This window comes from Sceloporus undulatus, chromosome 5 (genome assembly GCF_019175285.1).
Source record: "Sceloporus undulatus isolate JIND9_A2432 ecotype Alabama chromosome 5, SceUnd_v1.1, whole genome shotgun sequence".
NCBI classification, from domain to species: domain Eukaryota; kingdom Metazoa; phylum Chordata; class Lepidosauria; order Squamata; family Phrynosomatidae; genus Sceloporus; species Sceloporus undulatus.
The window spans coordinates 24,575,471-24,602,032 of record NC_056526.1 but is presented as its reverse complement, the minus strand read 5'-3'; the positions used below and the strand labels follow the sequence as shown (position 1 = coordinate 24,602,032).

Sequence of the window (26,562 nt, the reverse complement as noted above, 5' to 3'; positions counted from 1 at the left end):
GGGGTATACAGTAATATATAAATGCAAGCAAATGACAGAATGCTCCACACACACACCCCGAGTGGTCTGACAAAGGGTCTCTAAAACCTGAGTTTCAAATTAAGGTTATGATCTACTCAGCTCCAAGCATGATATTCCAATAGTGAATGTGTTGCTGCATCTTTGCAGTTTGAGATGTGGAACATAGGCCTGCCCTGTCCATAAATCACCATTACTGCAATGGGCCAAGAGGTGCAACCATAAGAGTTGCTTGAGAGAATCATTTGCTGCTTACTGCAGCAGTAAAGTATTTCAATTCTTCTATTTCACAATATAAAATAAGTTACTCAAGTCCTTGCAGAAGATGAATCTCCCCTGCTGACCACCTAAATATGAGGTAGGAATGAAGGGTTAAGATAGAAACTGCCTTTCTTCCATATGGGAAAGAGGAGGAATGCCTTCACTGTTGTGGCCTGCAAATGGATTAACTGCATCATCCATCCATCCTACTTTCAGTACCTTTAATGGGTGTTCTTATTTTAAAAACAAAACACCAAGTATTCCCTACAATTAATTAGGGCAAAAGTCCACCTATGTACAAAGTAAGCAAAGCAAAAGAAATGATTTGAGAAGACTTATTTCTTCTGGTCATTTTTGATGGACACAGTGTGGAAGCCTTTCAGATGTTTTTAAACTTGTAACTTGCAGCATTCATCTAGCTAGGGCTGACATGAGCTGCAGTTCAACATCTGGAAGGACACAGTTGCCTACTTGCATTACATCCACCTCTCTTCCCTCTACAAGGTAAACAGTGACTTGATTGAAAGAACTGACAAGTTAATATGTGAAAAAACAACTAAGCTGGGCAGTCTCAAATGTCTACGGAAAACAAAATGAAGGATGACATTTAACCAGACACAGATTTTGAATTTAACAAGGGCCAGCAAATATTAACCCAGTGACCTAACCAGGAGTGGGGACCTGTGATCCTCTAGATATTGTTGGACCTTCAGCCAACACGGGAGGTGGACAGAGATGGAATTTCTGGGACAACAGTATCCCTTCCATACTACTTTCAGTTAAGTTCAACAGAGTTCTTCACTTGTTCATTTATCTCAGCAATTCTGGAGTGTCATGAGGATTAAAGATCCCAGTCTATGTGAAATTGAAGGCTTTTACAGCTGGCATCCATAGTTTGTTTTTGGTGGGGGGGTTGGGATATGTGGCTGTGTTCTGGAAGAGTTTATTCCAGATGTTTCACCAACATCTGTGGTTGGCATTTTCAGAGAACACATTCTCTGAAGATGCCAACCACAGATGCTGGCGAAACCTCAAGAATACAGTAAACTCTTCCAGAACACTGGCCACATAGCCCGAAAAACCCACAAAAATCTATCCCAGACTGTCTCAGAACTCATAGATGAGAATAGCAAAAATGCCTAAATATGGGAGTGTGGCACATCTGTGCTTGCTTATCTCTAGCCCAGCCTTCCTCAGATGGGACGGATGATGTTGGCTGCAAATGATCAAAGTTGGAGGATGCCAATTTGGGAAAAGCTGTCCCAGCCTATGAATGGAGGCACTGACTACAAAGTAGCCATGAAAGGCCTTTAGCTCCTAGCCAAACACAGAACTGAGCAGTATTTGCCTATCAATAGTAGATCAAAATTAGTTCATTATGGAAACAAGCAGTGAAACTACTACAAAAACCAAGCCACATGTAGCAACTGAACATCGATTGATGCACATTACTGCCTTTGACAGTTTAAACTGAACGCTTTTAACTGTAAAATGCTCTATTCATTAATAAATTATTTCACAGCTTTTAAAATCTTGTTCTCATAAATTGCAAATAAACCACAATATACAAGCCCAGTGCTTTGTGCAAGCAAAGTATGTACAAGTGTGCAGCATGATCACTCTTACCTACCTTCCTCAAAGATAACCCCCTCACTGTAGAACAGGCTAAAGGAGATTTTCTATCATACCTCACTGTTGTCTTTTGCCTTTTCAACTAAATCCTACCACTGCTTTTCTAGTTAGAAGCTTACATGTCTTTCTGTATAACCAAACATACAAACTCCTTTGTACAGCCTGTTACTGAAGAAGTAACACAGGTCAACAAATAACAAAGTGATAGCTAGATCCAACTATCTTCAGAGCTAGCTCAGTGAGAAGCAATCCAAAGACTGAAATAACTATAAACTGCTGAGAGATTCTGCAAAGCACTACTGGAAGTAAAGGCTGAGGTCAAATGTGTTGGTTTTGAGCAGGAATAATTTCATTTTGGACCCTACTCCTCAATGAGAGGGTGACTGCAAGGATAAATGTAGCCTAGTGAGGTCTAGCCAGAAGCCATCTCTCCAAGTGGGATCTGCTAAATAAGGTTGGGACTATGTGTTCTTCCAAATCCTGCTGAACTGCAACTCCCAGCAGTCCTATGCAGTTCAGTGGTGATGAAAGCTGAAAGTTGTAGTTCGGCACCTGGGGACTCATGCTTCCACCAGGTGAGTGGAATTCAAGCATTTTAATATGCACAAGGCAAGTGGTAAGAGTCATGTAAAAGAACACAAATAGTAATGGGGTTGCTTCTGGCCAGTTTGAAGAAGTATAACCTATAACCAGGTAACCAGGTAATGAAGTCTTGTCTCAAAGCAGCATTATTTTTTTCTTATTGGTCCCCAAGAGAATAAAGTGCTTTCTCCACCCACCCAAATTCTTGGCCAACACATCTGGGCTAGGCTCTCAAAAGCCACTTGTGCTGGGTTGTTTATGAGCAGGTGGGAAGGAGAGGAAGGAAAACCATCAGTTCTACAGAACTCAAAGTAGGAAAGCATGGTTGGGCAGTCTATCCTGGAGGACAAAAATCACATCTTAGTTATGGTATATCTGAAAATGATAGTTCACAGGAGAAATATATAAATATAGATAAATAACACTTTCTTTAGAGAATTTTTTTAAATAAAAGGCAATCCTTCATGATACAAGTTGTGATGAGTTCCAGTAAAGCTGCCCTCCTGCATCCCATAGTCTTTGAAGTTGCTGCCATCCCCTCAAATGGAGAAATTGGTGTTCTCCTTTTCTTGCCCTTCCGGCATCCTCTGTTTTAAGTACAGCAAGGGTTATCAATGACCAGCATGACATCAATGCCATAGACTTCTAGTAGGTCCATGAGGAAGCTACGATCTCCTTGGGGGTCCAAGCCCATTCCCCGGGCATGATCAGCTGTTAGTGTCTTGTCCTGGCTGGCTGACACCTCCATCAGTGTCTGAAATATCCGGTTGTTCTGTTCCATGAAGAACCTTCAGAGAGAGAATATAAAAGACACAAGAAACCCAGAGGAGTTCTATGATCGGAAGCCACAGATTTAGATTTAACTAATTTACTTGGCGTTCTAGCCACTTAAAAAGTAACAGCCTTCATAGGCAGCTATACTATAATGGCAGTAGCCATCTGTAGCCTAAAAAACAAATGATCTAAATGCAAAATGCATTCCTTAGGAGTTGCATATCTGGACAGTTTTGTATCTCTTTATCATGGCTTCAATTTTCCATTTTAACTGGGACTGCAGAGATAGCCTGGAGCATAGCTACATTATCATTTGATTGCCACTGTGCATTCCCCAATGTGCAATGGACAATAAGCAGGCACAGTCAATTGTGTAATGTCCAGATGTACAATAAGAGTGGTACAGATCAACCACTGCATAATCCATGAGTACATTAGTGCCATGCAGGATCTGTGCCTATATGTATATATTACCACTTAATTAGCTTGCCTTTCAATCCCTCTGTTCACCATAACTATAGAATATCACTGAGACTGGCATTTCTAGACTTAGAATATCCATTTTTGGTGGCTTAAAATATTCACATCAAATCTTAAGCAGAAGTATAACAGATTCCCCCTATTGCTCTGCTCTTCACCTTGACCACTGAGCTGGAGTCCAAGCAATGCTGACAGGTGGTTTTGGCCTTCCACTCCTAGACTGGCATATTGCTAAAAAGGCACAATCAATCCTGAAAATATAGTTTTCCCAAGGGCTACTCGCAGAAGATCTTGAGGAAACTACATTTCTCAGAGGCTACTTTGTTCTCTGTGTGTGCCAGCAGCATGGGTGGAAGAGAATTCACCATTGAAGCTCCAACAGCAGCAGCCAACCTATGTGAAGTGGGAAGAGGTGTGGGGATAAGGATGGCATCTTGGGTTTTCACAAGAAAGGGCTCAATCTTAGTTCTGAAGGGCTCAGAAAGAAGCTGAATTGCTTCAGTGTTTTTGTTGTGATGAGACTATCTTGGCTAAATTGTGAGCCAATCTGATTCAAGCCCATCCCTAGGATGGAGTAATTCCTTAAAGATTCCTATATGAAGAACTCACAGGATGAAGAGGTCTTCTTCACAAGAGCTGCAATCCCCATCCACCTCCTGGGAGTACATCAGCATCTGTCTGGATGAGAAAAACATACAGAGGTCCATCATATCAGGAAGGCAGATAGCTTTTCAAAGGACAACATGTACCAAATTGACTCAAGAAAACTAAGAGCCACTTCCTGGTCATTTGATCCGTACATCAGTGCTGCTAGGGGACATTAGGTTTAGACAGCAAACACTTTATTCTTGACACTTTGTGTATTTATAGCATTTATTTTCAGGCTCTTGAGCTTAAGAACAGTCTTCTCTGAAACCTTTGGAAGAAGAATGAAATGGTCTGAAGTTGGTAAATACAGCTTTGCTTCCAATTTCCACACTCAAACTACCCATAAATGTAGTAAACATTTTCCCATGCTAGTCTTTGATGGTACTACCTCTGATCATTAAGCCTCCGGTATTTTTCTTTGTCTGCACTATTAATCTTGAGGAGTGGCTGCAGGTGCTCATGGTGTGTTTTCACATTCTGGTTATCCACATAGACATCGTAGAGATCCTGTTTTTCTTGAAAGATTTTCTCTGTCGTGCCTGCAGAAAATACAACAAGAAAATGGGTCTGAATCCAAGCCATTAACTGCACTTAGTCCCACTGAATCGAAAAGAAAAGTATGATCTGAACCCTGCCCATTTACGCAGAAAGTCTTTAAAGCAGACCACCCTTGTTCCTTTGTTTGCAATTAAAAATTCCAACCACCTTATACTTCAGCAGAGCCTTTGAATTCTGAAATTAGGCCAGACTACAGGTTGAGTCTCCCTTATCTGTAATTCTGAAATCTGAAATGCTCCAAAACCCAAAACTTTTTTCATGGCTGGCTGAGATAGTAACACCTTTGTTCAGTGTAACCAAATTTTGTATCATGCACAAAGCTATTAAAACATGTAGGCTGTAGGCTATGTGTACAAGGTATATGTGAAACATAAATGAATGTTGTGTTTAGACTTAGGTCCCATCTTCAAGATATCTCATTATATACATATATGCCAATACAGGTATTCCAAAATTTAAAAAAAACACCAAAATCCAAAACACTTCTGGTTCCAAGCATTTTGGATAAGGGAGAGTCAACCTGTATTTCTACCAGCAAGCCACAGATCACTGGAACCTTGTAAATGACTGTCCTCTTAACTCATCTACCCCTTTCCATCTTGCTTGCATGTTGCATGATGCTCTTCCGAAATGCATAAAAACAGTCCTTATCAGAGACCTTCCAAGAACCCTGCACGACAAGTCATCTATCAGTCCTGAAACTTAGAAATGGCTTCTTGCCTGCCTGTTTGCTTTGAACTATCCTGCGAGTTCACAGCTAAGCTAAACAGGGACTGTCTGGTTCTTTCTGTCCACAGAAAGTTTTGGTAAAGGTAAACAGCCCAGATCAAAGGACAAGACAGCTGTATCAGTCTGTCATTGAAACACAAGGATGAAAAGCCTCAGTGGGTCCAGGGACCAAGAGCATTTCTCCACATAGCACATGTGTATCTACCCAAATTCAGCACCAAACCACACAAAATCTTTGCAGCAAACTTTAAAAAGGAAACTGCTCAAATAGTTCAACGAAGTGAAGGCAGACAAGTCATGATGGAGACAAAGGGAAAGGAAAGCAGAAGCTGTATTTGGTGAAGGCCTGATGACAGAAAGGAGGGACATTATACTCTGCATTATAGGCTTCAGAAAGCTTCCATCTGACATCCACATAACCTTATAGCACCTTATATTGCATGGGCCCATTGTGTCCCTTGACATAATTTCATGACTCCTATGACCCTTTACAAGCAAGCAATTTGATCTCCTGGCAAGAAGAATCTGCTTTCTTCCTATAGCCCACTTGGTAGAAGAGGAAAGGATGCTCACAGCCCTTCTGGGCTCTAGCCTTATTCACTGCTAGGTTTGGCCTCATCCCGGACAGAAAGAGACTTTGCTCATCCGCACTTTTATATGTCTCCGAAGAATCAGAACAATATTTTTTTGTTGACAGTGGCTTTGACAGTGAGAATTGACTTTCTGTCAGCTTCACTTTCACATATGTTTGTAAGTCCATTCTGTTTCTTTTTTAATTCACATCATAATTGTCTGGCAGGTGTGAACCAGAGTTCAAGAATTCTTCAGAAACATCCATACTTACAAATGGTTGGGTGGTTTGTATGCTGCAAGTTTGGATGTTCCCTAGAAAAGGAACTAAATGCAGGGGGCACTAAGCATATAAAAACAGTTAGTGGCAAAGATTCATTTTATCCTTCTCATGCCACTGAACTTTATCGCACCATGGGCTGCTGGCACAGAACTAGAACGGAAGGGGCCAGGAACGAGTGGGGGACACATTTTACTGCACACAAAGTCCCTCACTCATTCTGTTCTGTTCCCCATCCGTTCCAGAGGGGGCCATTTTTGAGAACTGTTCAAAACAGTTCTCAAAAATCTCCTACTCTGGAGACGGATTGGGAACGGAAGGGAACGGAACGAGTGAGGGACTTCCTGTGTGCAGTAAAATGTGTCCCCACTCGTTCCGTTCCCTTCCAGGCCCCTTTTGTCCCATTCTCGTCCTGTGCCTAGAGCCTGTACGATAAAGTTCACTGTCTTCTACATAACATTGAGTTTTTGTTACTGTTGGGAAAACGTCTGACACAAAAAAATCCTGAAAGGGTTTATTGTCATGTGCCTTCAAGTTGCTTCTGAATTACGGCAAGCTTAAGATGAACCTATCATGGTGTTTTCTATGCAAGTTCTTCAAAGGGGTCTGCTATGACCTTCATCTATTATTATTATTATTATTATTATTATTATTATTATTAACCTTTATTTATAAAGTGCTGTAAATTTACATAGCGCTGTACATACAATCTTTTAGTTAGACGGTTCCCTGCCCTCAGGCTTTCATCTGAGGCTGAGAGTGTGTGACTTGCCCAAGGGTCACCCAATGGGCCTTTCTACAGCCAAACAGAGATTCAAACACTGGTCTCCTGGATTCTTAGTCCAACATGCAAACCATTACACCATCCCATAAAACTTTTAGTATTTAATTTTGCTGATTGTATAAAGTGGACCATAGTTGCTTCGTGTTCAGTGCAAAACGTCTAAGACAACAATGGCAGCCGTTAGATTTTCGCCCAAATATTTGTCACTGCAGAAGCGAAGGATCCTAGGGACAAAAGGCAACACACATATAGAACATCAGCATACTTACAGGCCACATAGGACACCTCTGTCTCCAGCATTTCAATATCAGCCACATTGACATAGAAGAAAGGCTTGGATTCAGGGACAGTCCCACCAATTCCAGGCAAGGAGACATTAGCAAGGCAACAGCAGCAATAAACTGCAGACATGGACAAAAATTTCATCAGAAGGATGGACAAAATAGCTTCCAATTCTAGCACCCACTTTCAAAAGTGAAGATGTAACAGTTTCAGAAAAGTGGCTCCCTGTGAGGAAATATCAACATACAGAAGAAACAACCAAATCATCCTTATTGGATGACATGGCCTTATCTTAAATGATGTAATAAAAGGTTTGTTGATTGCCCAAAATAGTTCTCACATGCAGCAGTTTAGAACTAGGACCATTAGCTTAGTAAGATAAAATGTACCACAGGAATGGTCATAATGTATATAAGAATCTATTGATAAATTTTTGGGAAATGATTCAGCAAGGGTCCTTGACTTCCAGATATTTTAAAATAGCCATTTTAAGCCTAAAGAAAGAGTTGCTAATCTGAGGTATTATTTATTTTTATTTATTTATTTAAAGTTGCTTATGGACAATTCATAAAATACTGCAGAATTAAAAGCCTACTAACAACTTAATAACAGATAAAACCAAGCAGCAGGTAAAATGGTATCAATTAAAATTCCAGAAATGTCCCCAAACCTGGATGAGTGTCAAAGTCCATTCAATTTATACCCAAGCAATTTATATCCAACATCTAAAGCTGCAATCCTAAACACAGTAATCTTGGGACAAGCCTTAAAAATGAGTTTATGTCTGGACAGACGTATGTAGGACCAAACTATATGTATGATACCTGTATTTCTGATAGCAAAGATGTATACTGATTTTACAGATCTGTGTGTGTGCGCGCACGTGCGCGACCTATCACTTTATGGCAACCTCATGAATTTCATAGGGTTTCCTTAAGCAAGGAATACTCAGAGGTGGTTTTGCCAGTTCCTCTGAAATAAAACATACAGCACCTGGTATTCATTGGCAGTCTCCCGTCCAAGTACTAAACAGGGCTGACTCTGCTTAGCTTTTAAATTCAGATCTGGTGCCTTTGTGTACATTTGTTCAACTAAGTATACTCTCGAATACAGTCAAGACAGAAGCTCCTGGCTTCAGATAACACAAATCTCCTACCTTAAGATTAACTGTCACATACAAGCAGTAATATGTGCATCCAAACCAAACCATGGCCTGTTACAGACTGCCAAAATAAAGCTGCTTCGGGTCTCTTTGGAGGTATGCTGTTTAAATGATGCATGCACCCTAAGAATCCGGAAGCTGCACCAAACTTGCACTCCAGTGCTCAGGAATGGAGTGTGGCTTTGGCGTGACCTCCGGACTCTTAGGACCCATGCATCATTTAAATAGCATACCTCCAAAGAGACCCGAAGCAGCTTTATTTTGGCAGTCTGTAACAGGCCCATATCTTCAAAGTTTTATTCATATAAATGTATGAAAAATCAATTAAAAATCAGATAATCAGCTTATTAAGATTTCTGTAATGGCTGGCAGCTCTTCACTCACAATTTATGCTACCCATATTTCTACTGCAATCACGACTAAAATAAGACCTTGTCTTCATTCCTTTCCAAAAAGGAAGTAGATACTCGTGACAGAGGTCATTCTAGCATGTTCCCTCACCATAGAGAAACCACTGTTGTTGCTGAATTTCAGCAGCTACAGCAGTGGAGTTAAGTGGCAGTGGCTTAGCAGTGGCTGAAAAATTTAACTGGTTGTAGTAGGAATGTATCTTCCCACATGAGTCCAGTGGATCCCATTAACTCTGCTTTCTCCACATATTTGCTCATTCCTACTATTGAATCACAGAATCATAGAGTTGGAAGAGAACACAAGGGCCATCCAGTCCAACCCCGCTGCCATGCAGGAAATCACAATCAAAGCATCCCTGACAGATGGCCATCCAGCCTCTGTTTAAAGACCTCCAAGGAGGCAGGCTCCACCACTCTCCGAAGAAGTGGGTCCCACTGTCAAACAGCCTTTACTATCAGGAAGTTCCTCCTAATGTTGAGGTGGAATCTCTTTTCCTGCAGCTTGCATCCATTGTTCCGCGTTCTAGTCTCTGGAGCAGCAGAAAACAAGCTTGCTCCATCCTCAATATCACATACGTTCAAATATTTAAGGAGGGCTATCATATCACCTCTTAACCTTCTCTTCTCCAGATATATCCAGCTCCCTAGGTCCCTATAATACAGTTGCCCCTCCTAACCTGTGGGTCTGAGATCCGCAACCTTGAATATCTGCAGAGGGGCAACATCTGCTATTTTCATTGGCGCACACGCCCAGCGTGCACACTTGTGCCTCACGTGTGGGGGCATGCTCCATATAAGCCAATGGGGCTCGAATATGCGTGAGCCTCCATTTTCATCGGGGGGAGGAGGTCTGAAACAGATCCTTCACAAAAAGGAGGGCCAACTGTACTGCCTTGGGACTAAACACCATTAGACTCCTTCAGCAAAGGGATCTTGTAGCACCTTTGAGACTGTGCAAAAGAAGTTATAGCATAAACTTTCGTAGACTTGGTCTATTACTTCAGATGCATGAAAACATAGACCAAATCTATGAAAGTTTATGCTACAACTTCTTTTGCACATGCATCTGAGGAAGTAAGCTCAAGACTACAAAAGCTCATGCTACCAATTTCTTTCTTTCCATTAGTCTCAAAACATGCTACAAGATCCCTTTGCATACTGTCTTTCAGACTAACCAGGCTATATCTTGGAATTCTAGACTTACTAAGATTTTTACTGTAAGGGTGGAAACAGCCCTATCCTTCACCAAATAAAAGTCTTTTTTCCTCACAAGATAAACTGGGGCAAAAGTTTAGACAACTAAACTAAAACCTGACTAAAATTCAGCAAAGACACTAGGGAACTCAGGGAACTGTTTTGCAGATTGGATCTTGGCTATAAGCTACTAGGTGACCCTAAAATGCTTCCTAAACATCTCTTTGGTGACCCTTTAATCATTTGCAATTTACAACAAGACACAATGTGTTACTTTTGTCAGCATCTACCACCTGTCCTATTCCAGCCTTACCTCTATAGCAGACCACACCAACAGGTGGTGGTGAAAATATCAAAATGCGTTTGCGAAGCAAGGCAAACTTCCAGAGAGTAAGGATCTGCTCACCAAAGAACTTGATGAACTGAGACATGCAACCTGCAGGGTGTGTAATCTGCAACCGGAGAAAAACAAGGAAGGAAATGAGTGAGAAAACACAAACAAGATGGCTTTGATTTTGGCATCTGAGGGAGTGGTTGCTAAAACTAAACAAAAATTCCAAGAAGGGATGAGGAGAGCCCTGGAACTCCCCAAGTCACTACCAACTTCTCAGGATTATAGTAGAGAAGTCAAGTTGCTAACAGATTCTTTTCAAACTTGTTGTCCTTCAATAGGCAATGAATAACTGAATACATGTTAGCAAAAATTTTTTAAAGGAATTCCTGGATTTTTTTCATCTCTGCTATGTTCTATCACATAGTGTATTATTTTGTAACAGGTCAGAGCCAGTGTGGTGTAACGGTTTGAGAACTGAATTATGACTTTAGAGACCAGGGTCCAAATCCCCACTTTGGACAAGTCATACTCTTTCAGCCTCAGATGAAGGGCATAGCAAACCTCCTCAGAACAAATATTGTCAAGAAAACCCATGATAGGTTCACCATAAGTCAGAAACAACTTGAAGGAACACAACAAGAACAGGTATTAAGGAAGATAAGGACTCCTTTTCAACTTGTTTCCATTAATGAAGGAAGCTTATGTTACTGAGAAGGAGCAATTTCCACGGACTGTGTGATCTATAAATGATATACAGTATTTCTTTCAGTATTAAATATATACCATTGAGTACAGTGGGCCCTTAGTATCCTTTGGGGTTTGGTTTCAGGTACCCCGTGGATACCAAAATCCATAGATGTTCAAGTCCCATTAAATACAATGGCATAGTAAAATGGTGTCCCTTATATAAAATGGCAAAACCAAGGTTTGCTTATTGGAATTTATATTTGAAAAAAAATATTTTCAAGCCATGGTGGTTGAATCCAGGGATAAAAAAATATGTGGATACAGCGGGCTGGCTGAACTTCCAGATATTCATTCTATTTACATTTTAATTCATTACTTTGAATTCTGTCACATAGCTTTTAGTCTGTGGGAAGTGTGTGTGTTTGTGTGGGTGACAGAGAAGGATGTCCCTTATATAAAGAGTCCCTGAGTGAAATAAATTCGGGAATAGTTTCCAATGCATTTACTTCTTAAGATGGCAGAAATACAAGATGCTCTAATCTATTCTCACCTCCCACTGCTGACAGAAACTAGAGCACATAAAGTGTAGCCACTGCACACCATGCAAGTGGATCCTGAAGCTGCCAACAGACTGAATGCAGTAAATATATAAGACATGTGTATGGAGGATAAGCAGAACTGGACTTTGTCAGTGTCTGGATGGGTTTCTGCGGACCCCAAGCATACTATTTGGGATGTTTTGGAAGAAGAGTAATATGCAAATATGACAAATGAAAGATGAAGGGATGTATGGTAGAAAGTTGGGTAGAACATGAGTGAGGGAAACTTTTGGCTTCAAATCTCCATTCAGCCATGAAGCTCAATCCCTTCCCAGACTCAAGTGGCCATCCAACTATCTGTTTTGATGCAAGAAGTCCCAAATCAGCTTCATCTTGGCTATTAAACTCACCAAGCAATATGGCCACTATGGAGCATCAGCACATTCTGAAATAGAACACTATACAAGGAGGGTTTCATAAACAGTAGTCAAAACAAACAGGGGGAGAAGACTCTTCAGAATTTTGTGAACTTATTATAAAAATGTGGGGAAAAAACCATTATAAAAATTATTCTTCCAACCCCCAGTGACTATTATAAATAAGTTTTTCCACAGCGGAGCTTGAAGAACTGGAATATACACTAGACTTTGCATGAGCTATCTTATTTGTATACATGTATATGGTCAATAGATAATTGTTACTGTTTATTATAAGGTGTTGGTGCAAACAGAATTTGATATAGGAAGTTTTATAGTGTCTTTATTGTCTGTAGTACATGGTACTTAGGGATATATAGTATTTGAATACAGGTACTTTGTTATTCTTCCCCTGTTAGTTTTGACATCAGTACATTCTGCCACAAAACTATATAACCTGAATGTTCCTCACCTTCATCTCTGGGTACATGTATCTATGGATGGAAGGCAGCCAGTGGATGGGTTGTTGGGAAGCTGAGGTACCAGCAGGGAGAACACCTTTCTTATCATCATAAAATGCTTCTAAGTGAGAGTAATGCCCTGGCATCTCCAGCTGGTGCCTAAAAGACAAGCAATTAAGCAAGGCATGTTGTGAAAGTACCCACAGAATGGCCTTCTAGACATCAAACAGGATGAGTTTCCTAATCTGAATTATCAGCATATACTGTTCTCTCTCTGGGTTAAGAGAAACCTTTCTTCATAGTCCTCTTTGTCAGTCACCCAATTCCTTCCCCAGCTGACAGTCATAAGAAGACAGACACTGCAAAAGTGTTGATATTGAACACTGAACCACAAAGGAGAGCTGTTCAACACATCATCGAATCTTACAGTTTGAAGAGACCACAAGGGCCATCCAATCCAACCCCCTGCCCTGCAGGAATACACAACCACCACAGATGGCTATCTATCCTTTTTTCAAAAAACACGAAAGGAGACTCTACCACACTCCGATGCAGCATGTTACACTGTCAAACAGCTCTTATCAGCAGGAAGTTCTTAATGTTTAGATAGAATCTCTTTTCCTGTAGTTTGACTCCACTGCTGCATGTCCTAATCTCTCAAGTTTTCTCCATCTTCAATATGACATTTCTTCAAATATTTAAACATGTCTGTCTTGTCACTCCTTAACCTTCTCTTCTCCAGGCTAAATATACCAGCTCCCTAAGATGCTCCTCATAGGACATAGTTTCCATACCTTTCATCATTTTGGTTGCCCTTCTCTGGGCACACTGAGTATGCAATCACTTTTGGATGAGGACGGTGATGAATATTCCAAGATTTAAGCCCAAAGTGTGAGATGATCTCCTCATTCATCAAGGAAAACCATACAGGTGGAATGTTACCTGCACCACCAAATGGCTTCATTCAACCTCCATGTCAGGGATGATGGGAGTTGTAGCTCTTCACCTCTGGCTCGAACTCACCACCTGGTTGTGCACCGCGCTGACCAGTTTTGGCCAGTGGTTATAGCTTAGCAAGAGTTACAGAGAATAGGCTGAAGACCCCGACAAACTCTCCAAGCCTTCTCACTCTTGCTTCCACAGAAGTCTTCACCCTTCTTCAGGATCCAGCTGGTTCTTGTAGCTTCACCCAAGACACCAGACAACTTAGTAGTCTTAAATAAAAGATCTACTTTATTCTACTATATACAGCTCCAAAACTATCCAACACAACAATACTCTACTCCTCACAATCCACTCTACAACCCACAAAATACATTGGGATGCATAGTCATTATTATAGTCAATGCATGGTACCACCCACTGTTGTCTGTTTCCACCCAGTAGGCGTGTACATCATTCTCATTGGTTCTCTTGGTTCATCCTACAATTAATGATTTCATCATCTCAGCCTTGACCACTTAACAATTGTCAGGTGTGTCCAATTATCCACTTTACATTTCTTGTCCTAGGCATTCAGGACTTGTTAATTGTATTACCATTTACACCTGTGTGGTTCTCAATTGGCTTCTGCTGAGTCACCCTGACTCTCACATACATGTTTTATTTCATTTACTGTATATCCCATGTTGCTTTTTCCTTAACAGTGTATATGTCATTTTGCATGCCACAAGAAAGTAACCATCCCTCAGGGGGGAAAATGGCAAAATAGGACATTCCTGACAAAGTATTGTATATCCAGAAAAACTACCCTGGCTTCCCCAGGTGTAATGAAAATTGCTTCCAAGACACATTACAAGAATAAACAATTCCAAACCATCAATGCTTCCCAAAGGACATACCTGACTTGATTCTCCAGGAAGTGCATATATCTGTATAACAGGGTGTATGAAGGAGAAAGAATACCCACAGACTTCATGCGGGCACCACGTTCTAACTCGCTCTCCACAGGCATGTTTGCAAAACAGGCCAAGCCAAAGCATAGCCCTTTTCGGAAGTAACTGGAAAAGAACACAAGATATGATCAAAATAACTAGGCAGATGAGAAAACAGAAATATACCAGGGCAGCAGGATGGGGCAATAAGAACCACAGAAAAGGAGAAGAGGTAGAAACAAAAGCTGGAAGGACTTCAGTCTCTGGCCATTAGGTTGAGAACATTCCCTCAATGAAGAAGCAAAACTGACTTGAAGTGCACAGGTGGTCCCCCCTTGTGACTGAGCTGTGGGAGACGGCAGAGATTAGGGGATGTATAATCAGGTACTTCTTAGAATGGTTTATGAGTCAGAGAGAGGATAGGATCCACAAGCTGGTTCAAATTCATGAGCCTAATATTCCTCATCCTGTTTTAAGTAACATGTTTCAAGCCATATATTGCTTTATAAGAAAATATAAGCACTGTGAATTGGATTCAGAATTGGATCAGAAACCAAGGAGAAATTTCAATATTGGTAAGATGTGTTTTTGGCAAACAATTCCAGTGAAATAGTACCAGCTATATTCTGTACTATCTTCAGTTATCAGATTAGACATTAAGGGCCGCCTAAAATACAACATTATAGGGTAGACTATCTGGAAAATTACCAAAGCATAGATAACGCTAGCTGCCACTCTGAGGCAGGCAATTAATATTCTTTGCAGATAACATTGATGCTAACACTTCACTTAATTACATTTAAAGAGGAAAGGGAAAATTTGCTTCATAGAATGATAAGTTAAAGAAATTTGCTCCATAAAGGAGTGATGGTCCCTGGACCAATACTGATCCTTGAGCCACTGGCTGCAGGTCCCTGGCAAGTTTCCAGGAAAGAAACAGTTGTAGCCAATGGGCACAAATTAGTGCCATACCCTGGCACAATGAAAAACAGTAATTGCCAGTCCCTTACATCAGAGAAGCACTGGGTTAGAGCATGCATTCCCAAAACTGGCTCTTGCTCCCTTAAGCACACTTAAAGGAACCCAATGGCATAGCTACATCATCCTTGTAAAAATGTGTTCAGTAAATTTATGTAAGCAGAACTATCAGTTTTGGTTGGTTTGGAGAAATTAAACTTCTCCCTATGAAAGTCAAATTCCAATGTTCTGCCACTCGATATACAATTACTACAAAATATAACATGGGAAACATTAAGAGAACTTGTCACTAAAGTCATGAAGGATGTTTAACTTCCTCCCCAGTATTATCAGTTTGTTTATTTTTTTTCCTCCATTGGTTTGCCCTTTATTCATATGGGGATAAGATATAGTGGTAGCCTAATGTTCAAGAGAGGTGCAGTGTGTACCTGTATACAGAACACTGCCAAAGGCTCGTCACAAAATACAAACCCTGCCCTTCATAACACAGGGCAATTTGGCTGGGCAATCATGACAAGAATCTTGCCCATTTAATCAGGTACAGTTTGTGCAGGCTCATTTCTGGACAACATAAGGCTACGCACAACTGTACACTTTGAACAGAACTTTGGGAACATTCTGTACACTTACATGAAATCTGACTGAATTTTGTGGGACCCACTGGCCATAGATTTGAATTCAACACCTTCCAGATCAATGTCTTGTGGCAAACACCATTCAACCATGTTACCTGGGGAGAAGAAGAGAGGAAAATGCAGCATGAAAAGACATAAACCAATACCAAGTCAACTGCCCAACCATCTGATATCTGAATCAATTATGGAAATGTACACACATTAGTTAACCTACTTTATTAGTTATTTATTCTCCTACCCCTGAGATCTCCTACACGGTAATCATGAGTGTATCTAGTACATTTGTATACTGCTTATCAGTGCACTTAAGCACTCCTTAAGTGGTTTACAAAGTGTAAGCTAATTGCCCCCAACAATCTGGGTACTCGTTTTAGTGACCTCAGAAGGATGCAAGCCTCACTCACAACCTTATGGTTTGTGAGTGAGTGGCTGCAGTACAGGCATTTAACCACTGTGCCATCAGGCTCCTTAGATTTATTCTGGTGACTGCTCAAGGACCCAAAGTAGTAGGCTCAGGCTTTGTTCAGTTTATTTCCTCCTTGCTTTTTTTCACAACTTAGCTATTTGCATAAATCACCTTCCTCTGTAACTGGAGACCCCTCCTTTATATTTCAGATGCCCAGAAAAGACTGTATAGCAGATTTGTGTGGGGTTTTTTTTAACATCAAATGAAGTCTTGGGGAGGCCTGGAATAGCACCCAGTTCCTGCTTAGAACATATATTTATGTTTTCCCCACTCTAAGACCATGTTCCTTTACATCCACTAGAAGTTGTATGTTGGAACTCCACTGTCATATTATTTTTATTTTGGTTAGTTTTATTTAGACATTGCTCACAGCATGAACAATGAAAATCGATAAAATTATATTTAGCTGTTGAAATCAAGTATTTCCTGTCATAGTCTTTCAGGAGTCTGAATACATCCTACTTAAGAGATATGGCTAATTTTGGGAAAACAAATCCTAGTATTATTTCACTGTTTTTGGTTTAATACAAGGGTGGGGAAAATGCAGCTCCTGGGCCCAACTTTTATGGTCCTACTTTTTATACAGTCCTGAAGTCCCCTCATCAGTCTCCTGAAGCCTTAATTTTTCAGGCAAAATTTGCATAGAATCATAGAGTTGGAAGTGACTGCTAGTCCAACTTCCTGCCATGCAAGACACAACTAGAACGCTCAGCTGATCTATCATGGCCATCCAACCACTGTTTGAAGAACTCCAAAGAAGAAAAATACACCATTCTCCAAGACAGTTGAACAGTTCTTACATTAACAAACTTCTTCCTAATGTTTAGGTGGAGTCGCTTTCCTTGTACAGTAATTTGAATTCACTGGTTCATGTTCTAGTCTCTGGAGAAGCAGAAAACAAGCTCACTCCATTACATCTCTTCAGATATTTAAAGAAAACTATGTCACTTCTCCATCTTCTCTTCTCCTAGCTAAACACACAGCTCCCTAAATTTTAACCCAGCTCAAACTTTTAAATATGAAATTTTGATCTTGCCCTCTGAGGTATTAGCTAGCCCTCCTACTTTGGTGTCATCTGCAAATCTGATGAGAATGCATTTTATTTCATCATCTAAGCCATTTATGAAGATGTTAAATAACACCAGGCCCAGGACATAACCGTGAAGCACCCCAGTAGTCACTTTTCTCCAGGATAAAGAACAACCATTGGAGAGCACGCTGGATTCAATCTGTCAACCAATTATAGAGCCACCTAACTGAAGCACTTTCAGGCCCTCTTCTCTCCATTGAACATTCTCTGGGTTTAGCCAATAGCTCACCAGCCTCCTGCAAAGCTATTATGGGGAACCTTATCGAAAACCCTATTTAAATCAAGAGATACATGATATATACAAGATACTGTATACAAGCTACTAGGAGTCCTAGTAGACCACAAGTTGAACATGAGTCAACTGTGTGATGTGGCAGCTAAAAAGGTCAATGCAATTCTAGACTGCATCAATAGAAGTATAGTGTCTAGATCAAGGGAAGTAATAGTGCCACTATATTCTGCCTTGGTCAGAAGCCTCACCTAGAATACTGTGTCCAGTTCTGGGCATTACAATTCAAGAAGGATGTGGAGAAACTGGAGTGTGTCCAAAGGAGGGCCACCAAAATGGTGAAGGGTCTAGCAACCAGGCCTTATGAGACACTTAGGGAGCTGGGTATGTTTAGCCTTGAGAAGAGACGATTAAGAGGTGATACGATAGCCTTGTATAAATATTTGAAGGGATGTCATAATGAGGATGGAGCAAGCTACAGGAAAAGAGATTCCACCTCAACATTAGGAGGAACTTCCTAACAATAAGGGCTGTTTGACAGTGGAACACACTCCCTCAGAGTGTAGTGGGGTCTCCTTCCTTGGAGGTCTTTAAACAGAGGCTGGAATGCTATAAATCGGGTATGCTTTGACTGTGAGTTCCTGCATGGCAGGGGAATGGACTAGATGGCCTTTGTGTTCTCTTCCAACTCTGTGATTCTATGATTCTAAGCTATACAGTACTATATCCACCGTATTTCCTTGATCTTCCAAGCTTGTAACTCTGTCAAAAAAAGAGATACAATTAGTTTGGCTTAACTTGCTTTTGAGAAACCCGTGCTGGTTCTTAGTGATCACAGCATTTCTTCCAAAGTGCTCACAAACTGACTACAGTCATCCCTCCTCACCCTTGGATCTGAGATCTGTGACCTCAATTATGTGCAGAGGGGTGACCTCCGTTATTTTTAATGGCCCATGCACCCAGCATGTGCGCCCGGGCTGCGCACATGGGGGCACACCCTAGTCAAGCCCAAGAGGCTTGAATACGCGCAAGCTCCATTTTCATGGGGTGTGTGTATTCGGAACAGATCCCCCGCACAATCGGAGGGCCAACTGTATTTAATTATATGTTATAGAACCTTTCCTGTCAATGATGTCAAGCTGCCTGGTTGGTAGTTGTTCGGGTCCTATTTTTTTGCTCTTTTTGAAAATGGGGACAGCTTTGTCCCTCCTCCAGTCCACTAGAACCTCTCTGAAGGGTGAATGTTGTCCCAACCTTCAAATTTTTTCCTTCTCTTTCTACTTCCAAATGGTGACAGGAAGAGTCAAAATGTCACATCTGCTTGCCATTTTGAAAGAGAAATGGAGAGAAAACAGAATATTTTGGTGCACTCAGGGGTGATGTGGTCTGAAGAGGTTATAATATAAACTGTACTAATAACTTTTCACACACAGTGCCAGTCTGGAGGTGGGGGAAAAGAGCGATCATAGTCCTCCCCCCCCCACACACACACCAAGTACTGTCTGAATCCTCAGCATGCACCTTCAGGTTAAAATCTCATGATTTCACTGCAGATGTCAGGCAACTTAAATCAGCCACTGTGTGTTAGATCTTCCTTTTGCCAAATCAGCATCAGCATCGTCTGAAAGACAGCAGATAGCTGAACAGTTTTGAATGACCTAACTGAGGATCTCTCCAGGCTCTACAACAGGGTGCTGCATTTACATATCAATCCTATCCCTCTGTACTCACAAGTAAGTATCAAGAAGTTTAGTCAGTGATATTTATTTACATGTAAGGCAAGGGATTATTTTAAAATTCAAATAGGCTTCTAGTTTGAGATTGATTGTAGTTAAAGGGGTTTTAAACAGATTGCAATGTATGATTTCTTTTCACTGATGTGTTTTTATGCTTTAATCACTTCCCCATCTCTGTCTGCAATATTTTAAGCTGCCTCGAGTGTTGTTTTTGAACAGAAAGGTAGGATGTACACTTTTGCAGTTTTAGGCCTAAATCCATTTTCTAGATCATACAAGAGTAGAATCATTAATCAATGAATCAGTTGACCTTACATAAAGGTGTGTTTACTTAGTTCTCACTGAGTCAAGAGACCCACTCTAGTTGGGATTAACAATTAGATTTAGGCTTTCACCTTTTTCTGGAAGCTGCATCTCAATAAGACCAGAGAGAATCCTGGCATCCCCATTGCTATTCATCCTATTTGTAATCTCATCTTCCTTCCAACTAATTCAGGATATCATTCATTAGGTTATTCCATTTTATTATCACAACAGCCTTGTGCAGTAGGGTAGCTTGAAAGAGAACAACTGGCCCAAAGTTATCCAACAAGCTTTGTTGCTATGAAGAACAGAAGTGAGGAAAGATCTGAACAGAGATCTCCTTGGTCTAACTTCAGCACTCTAATTCAGCCTTTCCTAATCTGCCATCTGCCCAATTTATCTCATCATCCCCAACCAGCAGCACAAGTATGTTGGCTGGAAATAATAAAAATAATAATTCAATATGTCTGGAAGGTACCACATTGGGGGAAAGCTATTCTAACCACTACATACTAGTTCATCTAGGTGGGTTACAGACGGGCAAAAAGGGATGTACTCATGACGTCATGAAGGTAGAGCCTTCAGACGGGCTTTACCTGAATGCCGTCATGAACATGCCCCCCGCACGCCCCAAGCGGGAAGAAGCGGCATTAAAAAGGTGCTGCTTTTTCCCACTTCTTTTCTGTTTGATGCGTACCTGCGCAGCTCCGTCTGTAAGCTGCTGCACCGATATGTCAGAATTGCTACGCCGCAAATATAAGTTGCCCATTTAAAAGCTCCGTGTCAGCTGCGTCGCATAATGGGTCGGGGTCCCGGGACATGCGTGGTTTGCAGCCAAGCTTTAATTGCAACGTCCGCTGCCATGGAGCTGTGGAAGCTGAGGCACAGCTGCGGCGCATTTTAAGCCTCGTAACCCTAACCCTAGAGCCAGTTGTGCGCATGCGTTGCTAGAACCGCGGGAAGTTGTAACTTTTGCCGGCGGATGTTTTGGTTGTAGAAAGTGAAAAGGGAAAGTTTGGGATTTAAAGTGACCCCCTACACACATTCCTGCGCCATTTTCACCTGGAAACGGGCACAGTTCGGCTGCTCCTGGCACAGCTGTGTGGCGGCTCCCCTTTGCCACCAGGCAGGATGGCACAGCCATCCACCAGCACCCCGAAAAAAGGCAGGGGGACGTCTTGGTCTCATACTGAGACGGCTGACCTGATAGCTATATGGTCCCAGCCAAACATTTTGCAGAAACTGGAGCAGTCCTACCTGAATGCTGACACATATCGAGAAGGGGAAGAAGCCATGAGAGCTGCTGCACCGGTACACCAGAATTGCTACGCCGCTACTTTAAGTTGCCCATTTAAAAGCTCCGTCGCATAGTGAGTTGGGGTCTTGGAACATGCGCAGTTTGCAGTCAGGCTTTAATTGCAACGTCCGCTGCCATGCAGCTGTGGAAGCTGAGGCACAGCTGCGGCGCATTTTAAGCCTCCTAACCCTAACCCTAACCCTAACCCTAGAGCAACATGTACGCATGCGCTGCTTGGAAAGTTTGGACTTTAAAGTGCACCCCTACACACATTCCTGTGCCATTTTCACCTAACAATAAAAAACGCTAAAACTGTAAATATTGACATATGTACAAGGGAGGTGAGGGGAGATGGCAGGGGGACAGCGGTGGCAGCGGAGACAGCTGTGGCTGCGCATTGCAGATTCAGCAGGAGCGCGGGGACCAAATGAGAGGAGGCATCTATGATGCTGCTGACACTGGCAAAGTGCAAATGGACAAGGATGCCAACACCAGCTGATCACCAGCTGGCAGGAGACCACCATTGTTTTAAAGGGGCTTGGGCACTTTAAATGTGCCCATAGGCTTTCTGCCGCCGCTGCTTAGCCCTGCGCAGCTGCGCATTCGCCAGCCGGCAAAGGAAAAAAAAAAGAGACCCCGGAGCTTGAATGTGCCCAAGACCTTTTGATGCCCTCTAAACTTGCCCCCAAAGGCAAAGGGCAACTACAGGGGGCCTGGGCCTGGGATCAAGGGACAGGGAGCACTGACAAGGCACTAGGTCCCATGATGTCCCATAAAGACATCATTTCGCCTCCCAGGACATGTGTTCCCTCCCAGTCCTATCTACTCTATTCTACCCTTCCTGTTCTCTCCTCCCACCATGCCTGGCTCACTCGTCCCCAAACCAGCAATGTCCAAACTCTGTCCTTCCAGGCGTTTGGACTTCATCTCCCAGAATCCCCAGCCACCTTGCCCTGTGGTCTAGGATTCTGGGAGATGAAGTCCAAACGCCTGGAAGGACAGAGTTTGGACATTGCTACCTCACACCACTCCTGCCTAGCTTTAAAGTCACAGGGAAAAAGTTTAAAGGGGCTTGGGTGCTTTAAATGCGCAGACAGGCTTTCTGCCGCCGCTGCTTAGCGCTGCAGCTGCGAAGCTGCGCACTTCTCATGCGGCAAAAGAAAAAAAAAAGCCACGGTTTGGACCGCCCATGCGGAAGCTGCCTCTCTTTTTGCAGCGTCCTCCGAGGCGGCGGTTTGGAAACTCCGGGTCCGAAACAGACCCAGGTGAGGCGTCTTCACTGCCCCCCGTGTGGAAGCTCCAACACCTGAAGCACGCCCCCGGGGCGGGCCGTCTGGAGGCTCCGCATTCAGCTAAATACACCTCCAAGACATCCTCCTCTGCCCGTCTGTAACCCGCCACAGAAAAAAAAAACTACACACACATAAAAAAAAAGAAACACCAGAAACTTCTAAGTAATGCATGAAGAATGCAACATAAGAGATTGAGAAAGCTAAACTGCCACACTTCCTGCTTTGTGCATCTTAATTATATAGGCCTATTTATGCAATTATTTAACTTGACAACAAGGATCCAGAAATTATTTTAATCTGTGACTGTTTAACACATCCAAGGAAGGTTGCATGGAAATGCTGGCTTCTTTGACTCTGATCTCTTTCATTATGGGTTAAATGATGAAAACAACAAGTTGATTGCCACCTCCAGAAACAGGGCATGCTAGATTCATCATCTCATGCATAACACCTTGTGTCAAGTCAAATCATTTGCTCATTTAGTCCAGTACAGGGATTCAGCTTTGGTCATGCAGTCTACACCCAAGCAATCGGCCTTCTCCAAAAGTCTACAGATATTTTGGAACTGATGATCAGTTAATCCGTCTCACTTTCTCACTTTGCAACTCCATCAAAAAAAATATGTATTGATGTACATTTTACAGTGGAATGGTGTTCTAAAAGGGATGTTTCTTACAATAAGTCTGTTATTGTACCTATGACTCTGTTATAGGTAAAGTATTACGTTTGTATAAATTTGTATTAAGTGGAAATAAATAATTTATCTTCCTTATACCTAATCTGTTCGTCAAGTTTTCTGGAACTGCTTGTATAAAATTCTGCTGCTTAAACTCAGGCATTTGAGAGCTAATCCCACAACATCTTATCCTTCAAAGGTCTGAAGGTTTAGTCTGTGATATTAGCCAAATGTCTGGGGAAACAGACAGCTAGAAAAAGAACATAAGGAAGCTGCTTTATGCACAATAACACCATTGGACCAGAAGTTCCCAAATGTTGGTCCTACAAATGTTTTGGAATTCAGTTCCCAGAAGCCTCAGCCAGCCTGGCCAACAGTGAAGAATTCTGGGAGCCAAAGTCCAAAACACCTGAAGGACCAAAGTTTAGGAACCGCTGCATCCATTCTCTAACTTCCAGAATCTGCAGTCATGGCCAGTGCATTTTCCAGGCTTAGGATTTGAATTAGTCTTGTTTGCACTGACTATCAATGTTTATTCTGGCCATGTGAGCAGGTTAGGAGATGCCATTTGCTATTTAGCATTGGGCAGCAACATATCTTAGGCCAGCATTACTAGGACCCCCCTGTTCTAGAATTGCCTACTTCTGCACCCATGCTTGATCTGATTTCCCTGTTCTGGGTGGATGTCAATGACACATCATCGTGATTTTCATAAAACCTTCCAGTGTAGCTTGTTTAATTTGATTTAATGTCTTTATTATTTCTCCACCTTTCTCTAGACATGGAACCCAAGGCAACTCAAGGATATTGGAGGAAATTTAGATGACTCTGGCCCAGCTCAGATCGTAACATTTTGGAACTCCTTGGTATGACAAGCTAGTTTGGCATTCTCTTTTACTGCATTTTGCCATTATGGTGAAGAAAATATCACACATAATTACTAAGGAAAGTTAATTACTAAGGAAAGTTAAAGGAAAAAGTGAAAAGGCAGGCTTACTGATGAATATTAAGAAAACAAAAATAATGACCACAGAAGATCTACCATACATAAATTTCCTCAATAATGAAGAAATCCAAACAGTCAAAGATTCCCAAGCTTGGATCAAATATTGATCAGAACAGAGGCTTCATTATGTTGAAGACTTTCCTGTTCAAGCAGGCATTTGCGTCTCAAGTATCATGTAATTTTTATTCTATTTTAAAACTGTATTTTATTGCTGTTAGCCAGGCCTGAATGATCTATTAATACTATATCACTCAGGGCATCAGTTTTTATATAAAGTAATACATTAAATACTGCTGCCTATTTTGCTCAAGAATGAGTGTGACGTAGCGATCTGAGTGTTGGACTAGAACTCTGGAAGTCCAGGGTTCAAATCCCTGCTCTGCTATGGAAATCCTCTGGGTGACTTAGGGCAAGTCACACTGTCTTAGCCTCAATGTAAAGCAATGGCAAACCCTCTCTGAATAAATCTTGCCAAGAAAATCCCATGATACAGTGACCCTAAATTGGAAATGACATGAAGACACTCAACAACAGGAAAAAGAAATACAGTACCACTAGCCTTAGGGTGTATCCAAACTCCACAGACATAGCAGTTTAATACCACTTTAACTGGCATGGTTTTATTTTTCTATTGAATCCTGACTTTTTAGTATCATAAAGTATTTAGATTTCTTTACTGCACTCTCCTGAACTACAGTACTAGACCTCTCTAGTAGAGATTTCTAGGTGTCTCACCAAGTGCCTCGCCTACAAATCTCAAGATTCCCTAGAATGGAGCAATGGCACTTAAAAGTGGCGTATAAGCCCTGTTACCATCAGGACACATTGGCATGGGAGGGATCCAGTCTGCCAAGAGTCTAAGCAATAGCTATGCTTGTCCTGGACACACTATATCCAAAATAATGTAGTGCACTACTGATGGGCTGGTGGCGTTTTCTTTATTTTAAACTAGGTTTAAATCTTAAACACAATGGTGTTATTGTGCATTTTCATAAGCTATGGATATCCTCACTGGATGTTAAGCCTACAGCCCGTACAGACTGTCCTCTTTGCAGTGCTGCTTTCAGATCTGCATGGCAGCTTTAACAAGGGGGTATAAAATGTTTCAACAATAAATGCATCCGGTATAGCACTATAATCTTAGGAGGACCTCAAAGAGGAAATAGCAGTTTGCTGGCAGCTCTGAAGAGAAATTTCAGCATAGGGAGAGCTTGTTTGCCAGGATGAAATGGCTCGGGGCACTGTTTTGCTTCCAAAATTTTGTTTAAGTAAAACAGACTAAGAACAGGATATAAAAACAGGCTGGGACAATGGGGATGTAAACCAGGGTGTGGTGACTACCTGATATATCGCCTGCTTGTATTTTATGCATATCACTGATTGGCAGCAAATTTGGACATGATCTTGATGGGGGTGGCATGATTAACTGAATGATATCCACAGATGCCTTTATTTTCCATAAACTACAGAAAATAGAGTGCTAAAGTAAGCAAGAAATGTAACATTAATGCACCTGATTGGGATGTTTTAGTCCTCTGAGTCACTTTCTGTGTGCATAATGCACACAGAAATATCTTACAATGGTTACATTCTATAACAATTTAAGATATGCAGATGACACCATGCTACTAGCAGAAAATATCAGATATAATTACTAAGGAAAGTTAAAGGAACAAGTTAATTACTAAGAAAAGTTAAAGGAAACAGTGAAAAGGCAGGATTACTGATGAATATTAAGAAAACAAAAATAATGACCACAAAAGATCTACATAAATTTCCTCAATAATGAAGAAATCCAAACAGTCAAAGGTTCCCCTGCTTGGATCAAATATTGATCAGAACAGAGACTGCAGTCAAGAAATTAGAAAAAGACTAGGAATGGGAACAGCAGCTATGAAAGAATTAGACAAGTTCCAAAAATGTAAAGATAAACAACCGAGCCACTGAAATCCACAAACATCTGGAAAATTTCAACCAGAAAGAAAAAACCCTTAAAGTGAACAAAATTTGGCTACCAGTCCTGAAGAATAGCAAAATGAGGATTCAGCAAATGCAAATGGGAAATCACTCAGAGTCAGGGGCTTTCCCAGCAGATAATGATCACCAATTAGCAGACACTAATCCTCTTTTGCATTAGCCTCCCAGCCTGAGGCCTGCCATCAGCAACAGAACAATACAC

The 26,562-nt window shown here is 41.5% G+C and overlaps 1 protein-coding gene across 2 annotated transcripts in view; it reads right to left on the bottom strand.

The window, feature by feature from the left end:
* Positions 1–1,295: 1,295 nt before the first annotated feature.
* Positions 1,296–26,562, bottom strand: part of DENND11 (DENN domain containing 11) — a 42,239-nt gene continuing 16,972 nt past the window's right edge. The window contains exons 2-9 of one of the 2 annotated variants that reach the window (XM_042470213.1): positions 16,284–16,383; positions 14,643–14,801; positions 12,813–12,960; positions 10,678–10,816; positions 7,586–7,717; positions 4,784–4,934; positions 4,357–4,425; positions 1,296–3,281 (exon numbers count right to left, since the gene is read on the bottom strand). In XM_042470213.1, coding sequence (XP_042326147.1) covers positions 3,086–3,281; positions 4,357–4,425; positions 4,784–4,934; positions 7,586–7,717; positions 10,678–10,816; positions 12,813–12,960; positions 14,643–14,801; positions 16,284–16,383 — 1,094 coding nt within the window. In that variant the 3' untranslated portion in view covers positions 1,296–3,085. The remainder of the gene's footprint in view (positions 3,282–4,356; positions 4,426–4,783; positions 4,935–7,585; positions 7,718–10,677; positions 10,817–12,812; positions 12,961–14,642; positions 14,802–16,283; positions 16,384–26,562) is intronic. The other variant, XR_006104240.1, reaches the window with a different exon arrangement.